Source organism: Melanostigma gelatinosum (assembly GCF_949748355.1).
Source record: "Melanostigma gelatinosum genome assembly, chromosome: 9".
Classification (NCBI taxonomy): Eukaryota; Metazoa; Chordata; class Actinopteri; order Perciformes; family Zoarcidae; genus Melanostigma; species Melanostigma gelatinosum.
The window spans coordinates 9,279,597-9,301,125 of NC_136642.1; the positions used below are offsets into that span (position 1 = coordinate 9,279,597).

Consider the following 21,529-nt stretch of genomic DNA (forward strand, 5'->3'; position numbering starts at 1 on the left):
TGTAGCGCTGCAGGTCAACGCTCAGAAATATTATTAAATTGACAAGAGTACAATTGTTGATTGGCAGGCTGACTCCTGCACTGCCATTCAGTGAAGAAGAATGGAGACAGGGACTCACACATACACACACACATATATATATATATATATATATATATATACACACACACACACACAATGCATGCACATCTGCAGTTTCACAGAACAATCAACACAGCATGTAGGGACATATACACACTCACATTCTCTCTTTTGTCTGTTTTGTGCGTGCATGTGTGCGTTTGCCTGCATGAGCCTGTCACTGCTGTGTCTCTATGCTTTGAATCCAGATTACAATTACAGTAATTGGCTCTCAATTCAAGGGATTGCTGTTTGACCCCCTCACCTCTCTCTCTCTCTCTCTCTCTCACTCCCTCACCCATCCCCACACATTTTACCACTTCCTCTACCCTCCTCCTCCTCCTCATCAATATTCCTCCGCCTCCTCTGTACCTGTATCGCTACATCCATCTTTCTCTGAGTGCAATCCCTCTCCCCCCTTTCCCGCTCTCCTTTTTCTCTACCTTATCCCTATTCTCCCCCCTCTGCACACACTCACACACTTTATCCCCAGGTCTAACTGTCCTTCCTTCCTGTTTTCCGTCCGTCCTGCTCCCTGACTGTTTTACTTCCCCCCCCCCATCAAGCCACAGTTCTTGCCACTTTTCCTCCCTCATCTTCCTCTTTCTACCTTTCTCTCAGATAGTTGGGGAAGCAGGGAATCTATTGTATCCTTTATTCATGCTGTATTTATTATGGAGAGATAGCTGTTCAGCTATACAGTCGGGGGGATATATTGTGCATTCGGGAAAAAGAAGGTGAAAGAGCAATAGATAAAAAGACGGTGGTAAGAAAAGGGGGTGATAGAGGTGGTGGTGATGGTGATGGTGTGTTGGGGAGGTGGTGGTGAAGCGAGCGAGGAGGAGGAGGGGGGTTAGGAAATTGGTCTGGCTAGCGGAACAGCTTTTCACCTCTCTCTCTCCCTCTCTTTTTCTCTCTCTACCTCTCTTTCTCTCTCTCCCTCTCTCTATTCTGCTTTGTATTCTGCAGAGATGACAGGGGGAAAGCTTTATTGCTCCGAGTTTGTATCGATCGGGGCCCCTCAAAGGGGGGAGGCCGGGGGACGCGCTGAGCAGGCCCTTTCTCAACGACCGCGGCTCCAACAAACCGCCCCCCCCCCCCCTCGAGCTGCCCAAGCCTCCCCTCTTTTCCTGCCCATCCGCCTCCTCCTCCTTGCAAACCCTTCTCTTGCTTGCTAGCTCGCTCTGAAATTCAAATTCATGGCTCTTATTCTCAAAGGTTAGGAGAGGAAGAGCACCAGAAAGCAAGAGAGTCAGAGAGATTGAATGAAAGAGAGACGGAGGCGTCTGGCTTCTTCCCCTGACTGAGGCCCTGAATGGAGCCGGGATCTGATAAGAAGAGCCCGCAAACACAAGCAATGGAAGAAATAGAAAAATAAAGGAAAGAGAAAATACAATTGCCAAGAGGAATACATCAGCCACCTCCTTTACTTCCTCATAGCCTTTCCCCTCTCACTAACTGCCCCCCGTCCTGTCCTCCTCTCTACTGTATCTCCATTTTTTTCCCGAGGTGTGAATGATTTTGTTGACAGGTGAAGAATGAGTCGGGTCCGGGCGTGCATAAACCTCTCCGCTACTGTCCTCGTTAGAGAGACACGAGGAGAGCTGGGATCCACGGGAGACAGAAAGAGCCCTTGTGGATCACACATAATGCTCTATTTATCTATTTCAATGAGTGCAAAATACAATAAAAAAAAATCACCTCTCACACCGGCTTGCAAAACAGAAATCTCAACAAAGCAGAGTCAAGAATCAAAATAACAAATCACCGCGCTTCAGGCTTCCTTTTCCACCTCTTCTGTTTGACAAGCATCAAATAAAAAGGGGGCAAGACCCAACGTCAAAGCCACAGCCAACTGACCAAACACTTGACTCATACATGGAAGTGTCCTTATGTATACACGCTCGCACACACACACACACACACACACACACACACACACACACACACACACACACACACACACACACACACACACACACACACACACACACACACACACACACACACACACACACACACACACACACACACACACACACACACACACACAGCCTATTTATCCGTTAATGGCATGCACAGTGCTGCAGCGAGACTAGGGAGAAGAACAGATTGTCCATCAGGGGGTTACATGGTTCAAGTCCATGACCAGAGGGCTAGAGGAAGGTTAGGGGGTTGTAGGTTCAACTCCCAAGGGGCGAGGAGGATCCCTGCTGTCTCCCGTCCGACCCCAACCCTCCCCTCCCTAAACCTCCTCCAGGACAATATAACCCCACCGCTTCACCTCCCTCCTTTTCTCCTCTCCATCACGCTGCTGGCCCTTTTAAGCCCTGCTTAGTCTGATCACACACGCGTAAACCTGAGCCTAGCCTCCAGACTCTCTCCATTTGTCTCAGATGTGCACATGCACGCGCACGTGCGGGCCTGCTAAACAAACACACACATTCAATCGTACAGATAACTCACCGATGCACAAACATATTCATAAAACTCCAATGCACACTTACTGTTCAAATACAAATGCTCTCGCTATCTTCTGTTTTCCTGGCAACTCGTTTTATTTTTGACCTACATCGTGATTGAAACGGATTATTTCCTTTCCAAACTCCATCTCACTTACTCCTCTTGTGGTAAAGACCAAACAGAAGCACGGCAGTGCCGCAGCTATCAGTAGCAGCAGATGTGAGTGGATATGAGATATTTGTTTTAACATTGGATACATATACTGTTTGTGCTTGTATGGCTTACGTGCAGCACCAGATTGAGTTCAGTGATAAAGTACAGAATAAGAATACCTACACACACACACACACACACATGCACGTGCGCAAGCATGCACGCACCTACACGCACACATTTGTGCACACGCACTTGCACACACAGCACAATAACCTGCAGGCCTGTAACCTGTCTTGTTGGCTGGATGGGTTGATGCATTATTAAACACGCATATTTCATATGTAGAAACAGAATATGAACGCTGCACTGGGTCCAACTGTTTGTTCACTCCAGTCTTCACTCTTTTTCTTGAAGCTCTTTAACTTCTTACACTTAATATTGACTTAACATCATCATTCTGTTTCTCCACAGTGTAATTCTTATTGCGTGTTATTATGCTAACACTTTTTGCACCTCTGTCCGTGCTGGAAGAGGGATCCGTCTTCTGTTGCTCTTCCTGAGGTTTCTCCCTTTTTTCTACAAAAGCCGAGGCAGGTCGGTTTTTTTGGGACATCATTGAGCGCAAATTCTATGATAACCTTTTCAGCATATTGTAATTCAAGTGGACTGAGAGAAAGCTAGACTTCTGCACCTCCTCTCATGACAGGAGACTATTGGGTGTTCTACAAATGCAGATGCACACAAAGCCCAATTCAATGGTGGAAAATCCTGCAGAAAAAGTTGCTATTCCAGAATTGGCAACAACTGCAAAGTATCCAAACAAAAAGGAAGACTTACTTATCAAAAAGAGTCTTAACAGCAGTCTGACAATAAACGCAACAAAACACATGTCAATATCGGCAAAGCGTATCAGAGACGGAGAGAAAATGCCGCTGATCGTTTAACCTTCTGCTAACCGAAGCCTCTGATCCTGGTATGTCATCTCAAAGGGCTTTATGGGAACACACCTTTGTAAAGAAAACAAGATGGTAAATCTCAATATTATTTGCCACTCTCAGCATCAAGATCACAGTCACTATTGGGATAACGTTTGAAATAAATGGCAAGTACTCGTACAGGTTACTGCATGAAGCACGGGCATATGTCCGCGCTCGGCTGATGGGAGATGCTTAGGAAAGTGAGTGGACAGCGGCAGGAGGAGGGTTGTATTTCCAAATTCTGGCATTTTCTTTGCCTTTTCCAGAAAACTGCCTACCCCAGCTTTAAAGGATTGCTGAGTGGAGGTTTTCTTTATCCGAATCAAGGGTCTAAGGATATAAGGGTGTCGATTTTAAAGCTCTCTGAGACTAATTTCTGATTTTAGGCAATATAAATAAAATGGACTTGATGTGACTTGTCCTGCTTGACTAAAGGCTCTAATTCACCTTATCACTCTGATCAGGAAACAAATGAATTCAAATACAGATTGGAGCTTTCTACTCGTCAAGGATGTCTGCTTTTGACGTCACAAATGAGAGATCATATTTTGGAGATGACAGGTCACAGGCTAGATGGTGAATGTATTACGGCATCCCTCCTGACAATCATGGATCCGAGTCATCAAGCCGCCGTAACCCGGTAAAAACCGCTGGATCCCACCGATTAACCAACAGGCCCACACACAGGGAGCGGTCGAATGGCAACTAAACCACAACCTGAGCACTGTGTGTGTTTACATCTGTAGGGCGGGCGGGCCGGGCCCCGGCTCTCACGGTAATCGATGAACGGGGGAGGAAAGGGAGGCAGCGGGCGAGGCGGGGATGTGTGTGGGGGAGGGCGGGTGGGAGAAAATCGGTAAAGAAAGCAGGTTATCTCTCGTGATTAGGGGAGGTTGGAATCCCCGTCTGGAGGTGGAGGAGGGCGGGGTGGGTGAGGAGGGGTGAGGGAAGACCGGGGTTCATTGATAAAAAGCGAGAGAGGGAGGGAGAGGGGAGAAGGGGAGACTATGTTTGGCATCGAGAGAGAGCAGACAATTATCTGTATTGATTAGAGCGGCCCAGTACTGTGAAGACTGAGGAAACTATGACTGGATCAATAGAGAGAGAGAGGGAGGGAGAGAGAGAGGGAGGGAGAGAGAGAGAGGGAGTTAGCCGATAAACAGACCAATAGAGAGAGAAACAAACCACAGAGATAAAAGATACATATAATGCCAAACATTAAGAGACAGAAACATAGTTTATGGTGCAAAGCGAAGTCAAAGACCCAAGGTGGCATAATAGGAGGGGAGTTGGGGGGGAGACGGGGAGAGTCAATGAAAGCACAAGGAGATACATGACATTGTTGATGTCATTACTCTTTATCATTGATTTGTCAGCACGACCACAAAGTTCATTCAACAAGCCCACCAGAGCCCTCCCATCACCACAGCACAGAAAGAGAGAGAGGGAGGGCGACTGAAAAAGACATCAACTAAACACACGCTGATGGGCGAATTCACAAAGAATGGACTGCGGCCGCGGACAGCAGCATGAATTACACATCACTTGAAACGGCTATTTGCCGCATCTAAGGTCCGATTCACAAAAGACATTGCGCCAATGATATTACAGCGCAAACAAGCCCATCAAGTTTTGCAGCTGAGTGCCCATGTTTTTTTGTTTTTGAGGAAAAAAGAAAAAATATCATTCAATGCTGCCACGATCACTGGAAAGTATGGGCGACACCACCAACCAAGACATCATTCATTTTACTGTAACTGCATGTGGATTTTAGTGGTGATTTCTGTGAATTGGACTTTGTTTTTGCAATAAAGCTCAAATTTCAAGAGGCCAATTTTGAGCCAAATGTATGCATGTTACCTCATTTAAATACATGCAAATTGCACACGAGCACCAAGAAGCTATTTTATCCTTCACAGGTGTTTTGAGAGTTACACGGTTTCTTTTTGTCTCATTTGTTCAGGTTAAGCGCAGCGGAAACGGCATGATCCTTTTGTGGATTTTCCCCCTCAGTGAGCAGTCTGACCATTGAAACTGGTTGACACAGACAAACCCGGCAAACCAGAGGAAACTGACTGTGTTGGTTCTGCCAGCAACAAAAGGTAGAGACCTTGTATGCGAACCTTAAGAGAACTGGATGTAAGTTGCTGTGGGCACGGACGCTGGAAAGGTTTTTCAGGCCCCACAGAGGCTTGTGCATAGGAGTCCTTTACCAGCTCCCAGCAGACATGAATGGCATGCAAATATTGACTAAGTATGTATTCTGTATGTATCCAATGGTGAATGAGCAAAAGTCTTTTTGGTTCCAGTTTGTGTCATGTGATCTCCAATACAGAGTGTGGCCATTAGTAGATCTTCCTGCTCTTCCTGCAACCTGCAGCAGCCTGTATGCAGACATAAGGACCAAGTTCTTTACCAAAATACAACTTCAACGGTTTCCAAAATACCAAGCGATCAGACCCAAAAAATGTCAATATTTTCTTTCTGTTCTTGGGAAACAGAACCTGACAATACCAACGATGCATCAAACTGAACGAAAGTCAGCGAAGAAACGCATGAAAATTCTGTGCTCCTATTGTTACATATATATGTTTGTATATATATGTGTGTGTTGTATATATATATTTATTAAAAACTATTTTTGTTTACTGGTCCTGTGTTTTTGTGTACTCATGTTCACACCATTTGTTTTTTTTCTGGATTTATTGAACTTGTACATTTGAATATTGAATTTGAGAGAGAGAGAGAGAGAGAGAGAGAGAGAGAGAGAGAGAGAGAGAGAGAGAGAGAGAGAGAGAGAGAGAGAGAGAGAGAGAGAGAGAGAGAGAGAGGTGAAGAGAGAACGGCTTTGGGATGAGAGGTGGGGGGAGAGTGTGTGTCGGAGGGGGAGCTTTGGTAAACATCAGTAGGGAGGCGGTGCTCAGGTAGGGGGGCCTTGATGTGGGGCCTCTTTTTGTCCGGAACAAAAACCAAAATGGTGGAATAGGGGTGGAACAAAAGGTACATGGAGGGAAACAGGAAAGTGACAACCTGTGCTGAGTAAAAACATCCTGCTGGCATGCATGCACACACACACACACACACACACACACGTTAATCCCTAATCAGACCCCATTGAGCGTGTGCATGGGCAAGTACACTCACTACACTTCCGGTTGCAGTTCATGGAATCCTTGGCCCCATTACCCATACAACACACACACACACACACACACACACACACACACACACACACACACACACACACACACACACACACACACACACACACACACACACACACACACACACACACACACACACACACACACACACACACACACACACACACACACACACACACACGGGACTGCATCAGTCATGCCTTAATTTATTGAACATTACAAGATGATAGAATTCAGCCTCCTATCTCTTCATATTTACTGACACTGAAGAGGAATATATTGTCAGAAAAGGTTTATACAAAAGCAAACAAATAGATGAAAAAACATAAACTCTGAATGGGGGAGCCGGGCAGGATATTGAGGAAACCTTTCGTAAGGGCAGAAAATGTCAGGTTTGACAAATGACCTTTTAAACATGGAGCAGATGTAGAGAGTCATGTACACGGTGGAAAGAGGGCAGCACAACTGTCTGTCTTTTAACAGCAAGTGAAAAGATGAGCGTCACTGTTAAAATAAAAGGCAGTGCTACAAGTTCAAATCAAAATCTGGAACAAACCGAAGTGATTCCTAAATCAAAAGTGAATTTTATTTGAGCGGGAACAAGGTGGAAAAAGCCATTTAGGATGTGAAATAAAGCCACGGAGGAAGGGACAAAAAGAGAGGGGGACAGTGTACGAAAGCATCTGAGATGGGGGGGGGGGGAGGTCAAAGAGACAGGAAAAAATAGTTGTGTAGAAAAAAATGAAGAAGAAAAATAACAGAAAATAAGGAAAGAAAAAAGTGACAAAGACAGAGAGGAAGGGAGAACAGGACATGAATTACAGGTGTGGAGTTATGCATGCATGACATCACTGGAGCCCTCCTCCAGCCCTTGGGAATGGGCACCTTGGAAACGGTCGCTAAGGGAACAGAGTACTGAGTGAGTGAGAGAGAAAGAGAGAGAGAGAGATAGAGAGAGAGGGGGGGGGGGGTGTACAAGATGGTTGGGGGAAAAAACAAGCGGAAAAAGACAAAAATCTAATGTAACACTGAATTCTACCTCAGTAAGAGCAAAGTCATGTGGGCAGGGAACAAAAAAAAGTTAATTCCCTCACAAACCTTCCTAATGTCCCATTCAGCAAATGGGCCACCTCTGCTCATATAGGGTGAAAAACAAGCTCCATCACAACTAAAGCCTGCATTGTCCTCCTCCCCCATGTACTGTGACCTTTCATCCACTCCAGTCATTTAGAGGGGGGAGATTTAGTGCAGCACCAATACAGCGTGATGATCAGACCCGGCACATGATAGAGAGGCAGAGATGGCCTCTGGTCTCCGGTTTAACACATGGAGAACTATTGATGGAAAAACATGTTGATGGACAAAGAGACGCTGGTACAGTGAACTGTTGGCTGTTAATGTATATGGGTGCTTGGAGGTCATTTCAACCAAGCTAGAAGCTCAGGAAGTGGATTGAGAAATTGTAGTTAGCGCACAACATCCACTTTGGTCTTTTGAGGCGTCGGAGTAATGAACACACAAGCCCGAGCCCACAGGAAAGAACCTTTGTGCCATTCTGACCTCGGCAAACTCTCCACATCCCCGCAGACGATGCCGTGTCCACACTCTCATGAGCTCAACGGATGCACTTTGTCTGCCTCGGTCCTCTCCTTTGACTCATAAACAAGTCAGCTCCCATATGCAGCATATTCGCAAAGCAGTATCATATACATATCAAAGGCTCCGATTTGGTGTGTAATATAGATCTGGTATGTATGCATAATACCAGTGATCAATATCTACTGCTGAATAAAACATGCTGCTGGCTTTTGACAGGCCGATTTGAAATTGAGATGCTATGCTAATACCAAAGGCTTCGGTGAGATTGGCCCTGAACCCTCCTCATACCAGAAGTTCACATTTAGACGCTCTAACCTGCACTCTCCATAATGCATGAGCTGCCTGAATATATAACACCCCTTGTACAGCTCTCTCTCTCTCGCACACACAGAGGCTTCTACGTGCACAACAATGCAGGGACACACCAGTGTGTGCACAATGACGGGGGCTTACATGCACGACATAGCCATGCACACCTACATGCTGCCGCACACACACACACACACACACACACACACACACACACGTACGCAGTCCACCACAGCAACCTGAAGACGCAGACTCCATGGTGAGAATCTGATACCATACATGCAGAAAAGACAGAAATACAGAAAAAAGAAAATAAATGGCAATTTGGTCTCTTTGGAGAAAAAAAAAAAACTTTGCTGGGAATTTAAAGTATTGTTTGGCACCCTTAAATCTGTTCTCTATTTACTGACTGAATTTTGCAGACACAAGAACAACATAAATGTTTTTAAAAGCTTTGATTGATGTGGAACATGTAGCAGCCGCATCCAGTAAAAACAGATTCAAACACTGTGTTTCTTCTTTGATCAAGTGGTGTGAGACACACAGGCAGTGCTTCATCAGAACACTGGGAAGCCATCCTGAACTTCTAGGCTTTCAGGAAACAGGGTCAGGGTTGCAGAACAACTCAGTGTGAACTGGTCCGGAGTTTGTGTGTGTTTGTGTGTATGTGACGGGCTTGTGTGTGTGCATGTGTGTGGGTCTGTTTGTTTGTGAAAGACCATGTCAGTGGTGTTTGCTGGCTGCCAATTAACACACACACACAGTTTTTGAAAGGTAGAGGAAGTCGAAGCGAGGAATGAGGAATGGAAAGTTAGAAAAGTAAAGACGGTGGAACAGTTTATATTACAGCAGGGAGCGTTACAGCTGCGCAATGTCTTACCTTACATTACATTCTTATGATGTAGCAGTAAATATGCATTTATAGGGTAGTATGTCTGTTTTAGAAGACAACTGAATTTACTTGGTGCTTCTATCTCTGTGTCTCTCTAACCCTGCTGGTCTTTAACCTTGGCCTCTGGTGCTTCTGCCTAACGGAATAAACTCACCCCCCCCCCCTCCCCTTTACCTCTCCCTCTCTCTCCCTTCGTCCTCCTCCTCTCTGTCTCTCTCTGTCCCCCCGGCACCACTGTTGTCCACTGTTCCACTCATTCATAGTAAACACTATTGATTTTCAGCAGGAAAAAAAAAAAAAAAAAAGGCCATGAATTTTAATGCCCCTATCTGTCCCCTTCTCCATCTCTTCCTACCCCCCCCCCACGCCTCTCCCTTCCCTTCACCCCCTCCACCTCAGCCCCTTCTTTCCTGAGGGGAGGATAAAGAGATGGGGATCATATATGTGTGTGCGCGCTGTATGTGTGAGTGTAAGGTGGTGGTATACGGGGAGGGGGGTTGCATTTCTCATTTCCCAGCTGTGCCTCTCTCACACAACTGCTCCCCCCTCTCCTCCTCCTCCTCCTCCTCACCCCATACACCTCTCCTTCTCCCCATCCCTTCTCTCCTCCTCTGTTCTTCTCCTCGTCCCTCTGTCGATCCCCTCTCCTCTTCACACCGACTTCGACTCTGGGGAGTGGAAGCGAACGAAGCCCTCGCACAGATAGGGTCCGTCCCATTCTGCGGGCGTACGAGCACTTAAACAATCACATGCTCAGGCGCCTCAAGACATACGACCGCTCCTCGGTCAAAACCACATGCAGGCAAAACAAACACACACATATAAATGCACTCATTTAAACACACAAACACACACACAGGCACTATGAGCGACCCAAGCCATTCAATGTCACTACATTTCTGCAGCGTTGGAGTTAAGTATTCAAATTCCGTACTCCTTTTTCCTTCCAATGACTTCCCGTTCTATCCTCGCTCTGTCTCGTTGCCTTCATCTACCGTTGAACACCCCTCCCTCTCTTTTCTTTTCTCTACCTCCCTTGCCAGGCCTCTCTCTCTCCCTCTTCTACTCTGTGTATTGATTTTGCTATAAGCGTGTCCCGGTTGCGACAGGTTAGCGCAGACAGACAAAGGCAGACTTCATCAACCAGCGTTAAACACAGGAGCCACGTCCTCAACAATCACTCCATCACACAAAAGACGACGAGAGAGCGGGAGAGGAGCATGTAGAGAGTATTGACGACTAGCGGGGAGAAGAATAGAAGGGGGAAAAAAGGGATGTATTTTCGAGGTTGTCTTTTTGTTTCCCTCAAATTGTACGAAACACAGGGAACTATTCCACCACCTGGATTAGACACCGGAGGGTGCATGCATACACACTTAAAGAAACTTGTTTTATGTCTTAAAAATCTGTTCCTCTCCCTGTTGCATTTGTTCTTTTCTCTGACGAGCACCCTTCATTTGTGAAAACTTGCACTTGACACATGCATACGTTTGAGGTATGCATCATGTTCAGTGCAACACCGCCTCTAATTAGTACCTTCTTGAATTTTTGGTTCCAAGGGAGGACTTTTCTTCTATTAACCTCATTATAACAGTGAGTGTATGTGAACTTTGCTGGTCTTTTTTTTTTTTTTTTAACAGTCTGAATTTATGTGTGTGTGTATGTGTGTGTGTGTGTGTGTGTGTGTGTGTGTGTGTGTGTGTGTGTGTGTGTGTGTGTGTGTGTGTGTGTGTGTGTGTGTGCGTGCGTACGCAGACAGTTTTCATCTCCACTTAATCTCCCGCTCCTAATTCAGAGTGTACATTGAGCCGCCTAATAGGATGTGACTGGAGCGCCTGCTGCAGCGCTAGCAAGCTAGCCGCTAATGAGAGCGCCGGAGAATCAAAGCGCTTCATCAGCACTCCTAATTACTGTAAACCTCATTGGCTGGCGGGAGAGCAACATCTGCTCTCGCGAACAAAGTACATCCAAATATATAAGGCGGGCCTGGCCTGGTGCGTCCAAGTGAGAATCAAAGAGCGCGCTGCTACCACACCCTGGGGTTTCATTGTTCTAGTCTGTGTTGCAATTGTAACGACAGCAGAGCAGGTTTGCTGCTATTCAGGTTGAAATGAGAAAGCAGAGAAAGAGTCCAAGTTCAAAACAAAGTTTTCACTGTAACGCCAATCAATACACATTTTTCCAATTAACTGTGGTTACAGAGGGCTGTTGCAAAGCTCTTCTGTGATGTTATACACTGAGGTCTGGGGGTGCTAATGTTCGCCCATCTATGAAGCAGCAGGTGTGTGGACAGCAGGTTTCCATGTAGCTCTGTCTGTTTGCCCGCTCACCCCCTCTCTACCTCTGATCAAAGCACTTCCTTTCAACCCCCCCCCAACCCAACCCACCACCACCACCTTCTGCTGTTCCTCTCTTCCTCCTCCACCTCCCCTAGCCTCCACCTCTCTCCCCCATCATAATTTGACTGATGATTACACTTGTCACTCAAGGCAGCATGTGGCCAATTAGGAAAAGGGGCAAGGCGAGGGGAGGGGCAAGGCGAGGGGAGTTTTGCGATGATGGGGGTGGGCGGCAGGAAATTTGGGTTACAACTTTTCATCGCTTGTTCCACTCGGGTTGCCTGTTTAGCTCCTAGCTGTGGGAGAAACAAATATTCGTTTCTGTTCAATTTTCCTTAAGAGAGTCGAGAAATGTCCAAGAGCAGCTTTCTTCTCCTCTTCCCGACGCTTCGGCCTTGTCTCACACTCTCTTGGCCACTTCAGTATCTCTCCATGTTCCAGGGTAATCACAGCCTCATTTAAAGTCACTTTTGTACACTACCTCTGACTGGTGGTTAAGAGTGCGACCGCAGACTAGGCTTTTATGGGCCTTAATGTGTCCTACAGACACTTTGGCAACCGGGCTGCTGCTGTCGGAGATGTGGGTAGAGAGAGGGGGGGGGGGGGGGGGGGAGGACGTATGAGGCCAACAGCCATGGCGACTTAACCAGGCTGAAAAAAGGGGGAACGAAAGAGGATGAAAGAGGAGGGAGGGAGAGGGATGTGCAGGACAAAATGGACAGAACATGGGAGCGTCAAAAGAAACGGGAGAGAGAGGTCACTTAGTCACTCCTCCGGCAGTGTGCGCCTCCTCTTTCGTCCCCTTTACAAGCAGACAAAGGGACAGAGGGGTGCAGCCCTTGTACAGGAGAAGGAGGGGTTTACCCCCCCCCCCCCCCATTTCCTTCTGCCCTCTAATATTTATAGACGCCCAGTGATTATTGTTGGTAATGGTATGGATAGACGCAGGAAGAAAGGGAGTAGATAGAAACACATTGGAGGTGTATCAAAATCTAAAATGTTAATTTTTAATGAAAAACAAAAAAGTCCCAAAATCTATTGGTTAATGTTTTTTTTTGTTGAAAGTTTAGAATCAATCGCAAGAATGCTTTTGTTAACTCTGGAGAATGTTTAAATGCCCCCGGGGCACTTGTTTTCACATGCAACGAGAAAAGGAGCGAGGCCGTGCACTTGTAAAAGAAAGGCAAAGTAAGAGAGACTGCACAAGGGAATGAGAGGGAGAAGAGGTGGTGGAGTACAACAGATACATTTCAGAACAGAACGCTACTGCCGAGAGAAGGCCAGCGAGGGGGGAAGGATAGAGGGGTTCACGAAAAGGGAAAAATGCAGCCCAGAGAACAGAGGAGGAAGATTAAACATGCATTCATGTCTCTCAAAGCGCTCCTTTTGGAGAGTCTCCGTTGTGCATGTGTGTGTGTGTGTGAGCGGAGCGCGTGTGCACTCCAGAGGGAGCATTCGCTACGATGTGACATTGCTTATCGCAGACATGTTCGCTGCCTCCGCCTCAAAACCCGACCGGTAAGCACTCTGGTCCACCCTTACTCTGAAGGACAGCAGTGGAACCCCGAAGGTTAATAGGACCCCTTCATTACCATAAATCTTATCAGCTGAATGAAATGGAGAGAAGGACCTCTGATTTAGTCGTTCGCTCTGCTGGGCTAAGGGGAGACACCCAATCAAACCCTTGGATTTTATTGGTCTTTTTTATTATCTAAATGTACCGACACATGAGCGGGGTGGCAAAGGTTACAGCCTGCGGCAATCAACAACAAAAAAAGACAGCGGCGGGCGAAAACTCATTGTTGGTGTGTTTACGAGAACACAGTCATCTCAGCAAATAGACCGTCCGAACCGTTGCATGCTCTGTTACAAAGAAACGCATAAAGCCTCGCTCTCTCTGAGCCTTTGCACTGGCGTTTGAATAAATCAGTCAACCTTGGTTGTGAAATCAGATAATCAAGAGTTCAATACGGTCAGCGGGAGCTCAAAGGCTTGTTTTGACTGCCGAGTCTGACGTGGGTGATTGGCGGCATGTGGCGAAGCCCACTCCAACCCTGATCACAGCCAGGCCACCGCTGACCGATCGTCCACACACACACACACACACACTCACTGCGTCCCCCGTGTAGAGGTCAAGAATGCTTGAAATCTCCGTACATACGTCATCCGTATGCTGTTGAAAGAGAGAGAGGGAGAGGCAACGAGAAACACAGAAAGAGGGATAAATCAATACCGAGAATGGAGTCAGGTGGTTTGTATGTGTTTATTCCTGCTGATGTGTTGATTAATTGCACGCCCACACACCATCTATCCCTCTGTGTGTGTGTTCTCCAGGTGATAGGTCTGATTAAGTGGCCTGCTCACCCGGCCTCTGATTAGGACTAATGCTGGGCTGTATTTCACTGGACACAGTGACCAAGTGCACACAATTATTCCTCTGAGTGTGTGTGTGTGTGGGAGCGTGTGTGTGAATCAAATGATATAGTGTGTAGCGGACACATTCAAGAACAATGGATGGCCAGTAAATGCTGCTCATCAAGCTCTTTAGATGAATACGTTTGCATGATTTTATGGCTGTGTCCTGGTGTGTATGCGCCGAGTGTGTGTGTCGAAGAATGCATATTTAAAAGCATATGTGTAAAGGTCACAGATTGGTGAGAGTGCGTTTGCGTGTTTATATGTGTGTGTGTGTGTGTGTGTGTGGTAATGGTTATTAATACGCTAATGGCTGGTGAGGATGCACTGTGTATATGTGTGTGTGTGTGTGTGTCCGGGTCCGCGTTTCCCGGGAGAAACTCAATACCACTCACTGTTGCTAATGAGCTTTGGGACCTCATCAGCATTAATACTTCGTCTCAACCAACCCACACATACACACACACTGTATATGAATACAACCTACTGGTGCATATGCACACCTGTGCAAATCCACAGAAAAGGTAACCAGTTAATAGGATTGAAATTAATTTCAAATGCTGTTAGTCGCATTGCATTAATGCAACAGCTAAACATAAGCTGTCATTGCTGCAGCTGCTTTGGCCCTGACATGTTGTCAAACTGCGTCTGGGACATCTACGTGAGCCTAATGGAGGTAAATAGACGAACCGATAGCCCATTAGCTCCAGAAGCATTGTGCCATCAGCCTGCTGCATTTAGGAGCCCGTGGCTGGCTCATATACTGCAATCTAATTCTACTACCACGGGGAGACGAGAGGAGGGAGAGAGAATCGTATTGTGACGGAGAGCAGGGGGGGAGTGGGAGGGAACGGGAGAAGAAGAGGAGAGAGAGGGCCACAGAGAAGGAGAGAGGTAGCTTAATGCAATAAAGCATGTAGTATTGACATCTTTCTCGTGTCTATTGATTCCCCATTATGTTGCTAACAAACCCAGGTTGACATTTTGTCATTTGCAATCATGTTAACACTGCGACTTGCACGCTCCCCTCCACCGACCGATCTATACCTACACACACTAGTTTGCACGTGTGCTCGTGCTTGTGCCCACACACATGCGCACTCTCTCTTTCTCAGACGGACACAGAGCAAATGGGCTCGCACATGCACGGCCCCACGTCAACCATCGCAGACGTGTGCCAGACCCCCACAAACATGTAGAAATGTCTCGAAAGTAGCCGGGAAAGCACAGACACAGAACTGGAGATGTCGTGATTAATGGATTAAGACTGAACATTGCATTGTAACACGCTGTGTGAAATAAAAACATCAGATCCCTAGACGATCAGGAACGTTATGAGGAATACAAATATCAATAACTGTACGCTTAATGTTCCTCTGTCAGACAGAAATGAAGCGAGTCTAAAATCTGATGGGGTGTGAGAGAGAGAGAGCTAGACGGTATGTTGTAGGAGATGGTGGTTAATGGTGTGTGACAGAAGGTGCATAGCTGAGATGAACTGAATCTAGGTGTTTGTGTAAGTGTGCGAGAGAGGGGGGGAAAAAAAGCAGTCACCTTGATGCCCCATCATATCATATCATATCAAGCCCTGCGCTGTTTCATACACCAGTTAATGCTGATGGCTTCACAAACCACTTTACTACACGTACACACACAGAGTTCACCACAGCAGTGGCCCTGACCTGCACCTTCACAGACACAATGCCATTAAAAATAGAACAAAACCTGGATCAGTGAGAGCGGCTCGCCATCCAGGTGGAAAACGGTGTAACATCCTCACTTTATGCTCTATGATGGTTCGCCTGTTTCATGACGATGTGTCTGTGTGTGCGTGAGCCCCCACAGGGGTTGTGCGTGAATGCTTGAGGCCTGTTGTAACATGAAAGAGAAGGAAAACACAGGGGGCAGAGAAGGATCAGGTGGGGCTAAATCAAACCTTCCTGCTGTGACCTCTGACCCCGTACAAAGCTTCAAGTCAAAAGGAGTCAAGGGGCTGCTACCAGTCAAAGAAACAAGTTCACTGAGGGCTTGAATCAAGAGCTCTAAAACCAAAAACCAGTGTGTGTGTGTGTGTGTGTGTGTGTGTGTGTGTGTGTGTGTGTGTGTGTGTGTGTGTGTGTGTGTGTGTGTGTGTGTGGAGGGATTAACATGTCCTGTGTGAGCTATCAGATTAGATCACTAAAGACACAGGTGTGTTTGCAATGCATACTTCTAGAAGAAACAACCGCACAGTTCTGTTTCAGTCCTGTTTCAGTTCTGTTTCAGTCCTGTTTCAGTCCTTAGTTGTTGAACTGGCCGTGCACCCTTTTTAGCGACAAACCCTCTGAGTGTGAAAAGGACAGCACCTTGTACTGTGTTATCAGAATGGAATAAAATCAGCATAGCATTGTGAATCACTATTATCCGACCAGCTGAGGAATCCAGCGGCACACATCCCATCAGTTTGCCTGCTGATTCAGATGCAGGCCCTGGCCCGGGACACTGCAACATAATGGCTCATCTGTGGTTTACTCTCACCTCTCAAGCTCAAACTGGTTTTTCCTCTCCCTCCTCGTTTTTCACTCTGTCATCTACTCTTACTCTCACCCAGTTCTCCCTCTCTCTTTCCACATTTGTTTTTTATCTCATTCTGACATTCGCCATTTTTCAACGTGCGAAAGCGCGGAAACTCCTCCTCCCCCCCAGTCCCCGCTCCTTCCCCTCGTCCTCCCTCCAACCCCTCTCCCCTCATTTCTGTGTGTATATCTCTGGAGATACGGTAGGTTACAGGTCCCGCTCATCCCTCTTTGCTCTTTTCCTCTCCCCTTCTATCACCTATCCCTTCATTGTCACATGTTGTGCACTGCTGACTGAGTATGTGGAGTAAGGGTGAAGCCTGGCATCTCTGAAATCATATGGGGTTGAACTGATCTGGAAATGAGAGGGGGAGCTGAGCAGGGGGGGGGGGGGGGGGGGGGGATGCCTGGCCCTTTAAGAGCCTGTCCATCGGATAAGGTGCACACCAGCCACATTTACGCACTGATACGCAAGTTACTGTATGTATATGCATTGTTGAATGAATTTTCCTCCTGTAGGCCTGCTCTGCAGTCCTTCAGAGTGCGCAGGAATACACTAGAGCCAGCACATCCTCGCCTCTCCAAAGAGGTAGTAGGGGTAAAAGGGCCGAGCAGCTGTTGCATGTCTGAAAAACAGTCGAAGCTGGACTGAGCTAGAGCTCTCTCACAACGACAGCCAGTGACACACTGAAGCCAGCCTGGCTGCTCCCACCATGCGTCCTTTTATTCCGCTTCAGCGCAGATGAAACGCAGACGGCGGCCCCAGCCGGCACCCTCCCCCTCCCTGACTCCACACTCCCTTTGCTTTCAACCGTGCAGCAGCCGAGCAGCGATAGGACAGAGAGATGTAGTCACTAAAGAAGTCTATTTCCAGTGGTGTTTACAAAGATGCGAGCCTTGTCCCTTACCCAGCAAACACAAGTCAGAGCAAAAGCAGTCACCGCGGGGAATCAGAGATGTCCGGCAAGCTCAGAGCCAAGTCACACATATATTATCCCCCTGAATAAAACACAATGTCAAAACAGTATGGAATAAAACGAATGAATAACAGTGTTTTGTATCTCTCCTCTCGTACGTCCGTACTCCTCCGTGCACCTACTCTCTCCCCCTCTCCCTGCTTCCACCGGCCCAGGAATCGATCTCCGCAGGATCGATAAGTTGGCATGAATATTCCCTGCCTGCCGAGAGTCTAGTTGGGGAGAGACGGAGGTTCAGGCTCAGGCGCAGGCAGTGGAGGCGAGGGAAAGGATGGGGACGGAGACATGAGAGAAATACACTCCGAGAAAGGGGCATAGTCGGCGTGGAAATTAAGCAACACACGGGAGGAACAGTGGCGCATCGCTCCACAGAATGGACAGCAAAAAACGGACATTTTACGCAATTCATTATCAATCCGCACGGACATTCCACGTCGCTCGGGAATGCTTCTTTGATCTGAATGCTTCTTTGATCTGAACAACCACCCTGCAGGTGTAAAGGACTCTGTTTAAGCCTTCAAACGGAGCCGGAGGAGCGTGTGCGCGCCCGTGTAAGTGGGTGTGCGCGCGGGCTGGTCTCCCCGCTGCAAGTGCATCGGCACCGAACAAGGCGGGGCGCGTCTGCGCGGCGGAGTCTGGCCGACATGGAGGATGTGTATAGCAGGGAGAAGAGTAAAAATGTCTTACCGGAGTTGGAGCGGAGAGCCAGAGGGGACTTGAGACGCCAGGCGTTGAGGTCAGGGGCAGTTCTCTGAAACACGAACGGCACCGGCAAGGGAACAAACATGGTCTTCCTCCGGCTTCTTGTTTTGATGCAAATAATCTTACAGAAGTGCTGTAATGAGCTCTGTCCTCTCGTGAAGCTTCCGTGTCTTCGTCCGTTTCTCTGCTAGACGGCTTTGGGAAAATATTTGGTATGGAGAACTCACAACATTCGCCGTTGGGTGTGTATGCATGTAGCCCAGCTGCGCCTTTTTTATTTACATTTGTGGATGTCGACTGGTGGCCGGCATTCGTTTTGGTGTAAATGTGCATAGAACATATATGTAGGATGGTCCCTTGAGTGCAGCAGTTATCTTACAGTCCAGACTAACACACAGACGGACAGAGGGGAGATCCGACCTCACTTCTTACAGGCTACGGGAAAAAAGTTGTGATACAATTGCCGGCCTATTGTTGTGGCTTTATAATAAAAGGCTGTGTGTCACCTGCCTGTCGTTGATGCACCTGCGTCTCTCTGTTACCTCTGCACAGCTAAAGCGTTCTCCTTGAGTAAACATAGAGGCCCGCGAGCTTATTTGATCCTCTCACTCCTCACCAGTAATGTTTCCTGTAGGTGTGAAAAAGGCATGAGAACAGTCGCTAGCCTCCTCCTGTAGCATCCCCGACCGGGCTGAGCTTTGGTATTCGCTTTGCAATTTAAAACAGCACGATAAATGATGACACATAGAAACGGACAAGACCGTGTAAAAGGCCAGCGGAGTTAGAAAGTATTATTTGGATTTCTGTAGTATTTGGTTTGATCTATTGTATTTGGTCTCTATCTGCACGCGCTCCTTCTCCTCTCTCCTTCGCATGAAGGCTACATTCATCCGCTCGGGCAAAGCAGCGGATCGCGTCGCGAGCACATTTAAAACAGCTTCATTAAAGGCTCTCATTAACAAATAAATAAACAAGTGGGGGCAGAGGCTGCACGGACACACACACACACACACACACACACGCACACACACACTCAAACACCACGCGCGCGCTTGGCCCTGACGCTCCTCCTCCCTCGCTCTCTGTCACAAGGCAGTAATTAAAACGCAATCAATCGATAAATAAATAAATAAATAAAGCGAATAAATAAATAATTAAAACTACCAAAACACAACAAAAACGGAAATAAGACAGCGTATCGATTCCAGCTATGGTCTCGCGTTTTATCGGAACACTTGCCTATCTCCGCCCGTCCGTCTGTGTGTCTTTTTTGTCTGTCTGTTTGTCCCCGTTATTATATGGGAACCCCAATAGCTCATTCGACCCGGCTCCCTCCAGGATTGTAGCGATCTGCTGGCCGCAACATTGAGGCGAGAGAGGACCCGCTACTACTCACACATCACCACCCCACCCCCGCACCTCCCTCCATCCCCTCCCTCCTCCCACCCACCCCCATCTCCCTCGTTTTCACTACCGCTGCAAAAGGTATCCTGTATTGATTTCTGGATTCCCCCCCCCCCCCCCCCCCCCCGTTTTAATAATACCGGCTATAATGATGCCAGTGGTGATCAGTGCATTACTACCGGCCTGCTTTGGAAGGGATGAGGACCAGATAAGAGAATCCATGGATACCTAGATGTGCTTAACGCTAATCCCTGATACCCAGCATGCACAATTAAGTTATCTCATCACTGCTGCTTTTAATAAGCCCTCCTCAGCGGACGATGTATCATTATTATTCAGATAAAGGAAGAGAAGGACGACCTCTACTGCTCCGAGCATGGAAAATATCTAGTTTGCAGCCTGAAAATACATTTTGGGGAATTTTTAACCACCTTAAACTAAGTGAGATAAATGCACCATATATGCATGGACTATTTTGTTTATTTAAAAAGCACACACTTCAAGAATAAAAAATACTTGCGAGAGCCTGAGTGTCAGGGGATGAGCTCCTCCATGATTGAGGTGATCACCACCTCCCTCTCCTCCCTCCTGCGTCCCGGCCACGCATGCCGGCCTCCCCAGCATGCCTCTCCTCTCCTCCTGCCCTCTCCCTCCCCGGCACAGACATGTTACACGCTGTCAATTACAGTCCAGCACCAGTCAACGCCTGGCGCTTACACACCAGATTATTGTCGATATAGATTTTTAAATAGAAAAATCTATACTTTAAACATCGCAGTCAATACGGGCAAATCAATAGAAATGAGCGAGCTGTTGCTCCTGAAAGCCCCATCCCACAGGACTGTTCCTGTACCTGCTCACTTATTGCTGCGGGTGATTAGGTCTGTTTTCATGGAAATTGCACGTAAAATAAATAATCTTTCTATCATCACCACACTTGTCATGGTCTCTGTCATCAACAGACAGCCACGTTGTCAAGAAATGTGCGCTGCACACTAAACTGGCATATTCTTAATTATGAAAAATGTGTCATCCTCTGTAGGAGACAACCAGGTTTTATTGTCCTTCTCCCTCCGCTTCACGTATGACAGATGACATCCGCAGGTCCAATGAGGGAGAGGAAGGGAATGGAGCAAGAGGAGGACAGAGGAGAGAGGAAGAGGGGAGAGAAGGAAGGGAGATGGAGGAGAGAGACGGAGAGTAAGGAAAGGGGGTAAGGAGAGGAGGAAAACTGATAGAAAGGAGCAAGGCGAGGCAAATAAGAATGAATGAGGGGAAGGGAGGTGAGGCAAGAAGAGGAGAGAGGAGAAAGAAGGAGGGAAGGGAGAAGTGACTAGTTGTCCTTCAAAGACCCCCTTCTCGCCACAGAGGGAGCCATGCGCGCCCCCTTTCCCTCCTCCCTACACTCCTTCCAGACAAAAGCAATTATTTCTTGTAGAATGTAGTGTGGTTGTGCG

At 47.3% G+C, this 21,529-nt stretch overlaps 1 protein-coding gene across 1 annotated transcript in view; it reads right to left on the bottom strand.

The window, feature by feature from the left end:
- Positions 1-18,753, bottom strand: part of pou2f2b (POU class 2 homeobox 2b) — a gene marked incomplete at both ends in the record, with an annotated part of 36,722 nt that extends 17,969 nt beyond the window's left edge. The window contains one exon of the mRNA XM_079276146.1: positions 18,654-18,753. Coding sequence (XP_079132272.1) covers positions 18,654-18,753 — 100 coding nt within the window. The remainder of the gene's footprint in view (positions 1-18,653) is intronic.
- Between the last annotated feature and the right edge of the window lie 2,776 nt (positions 18,754-21,529).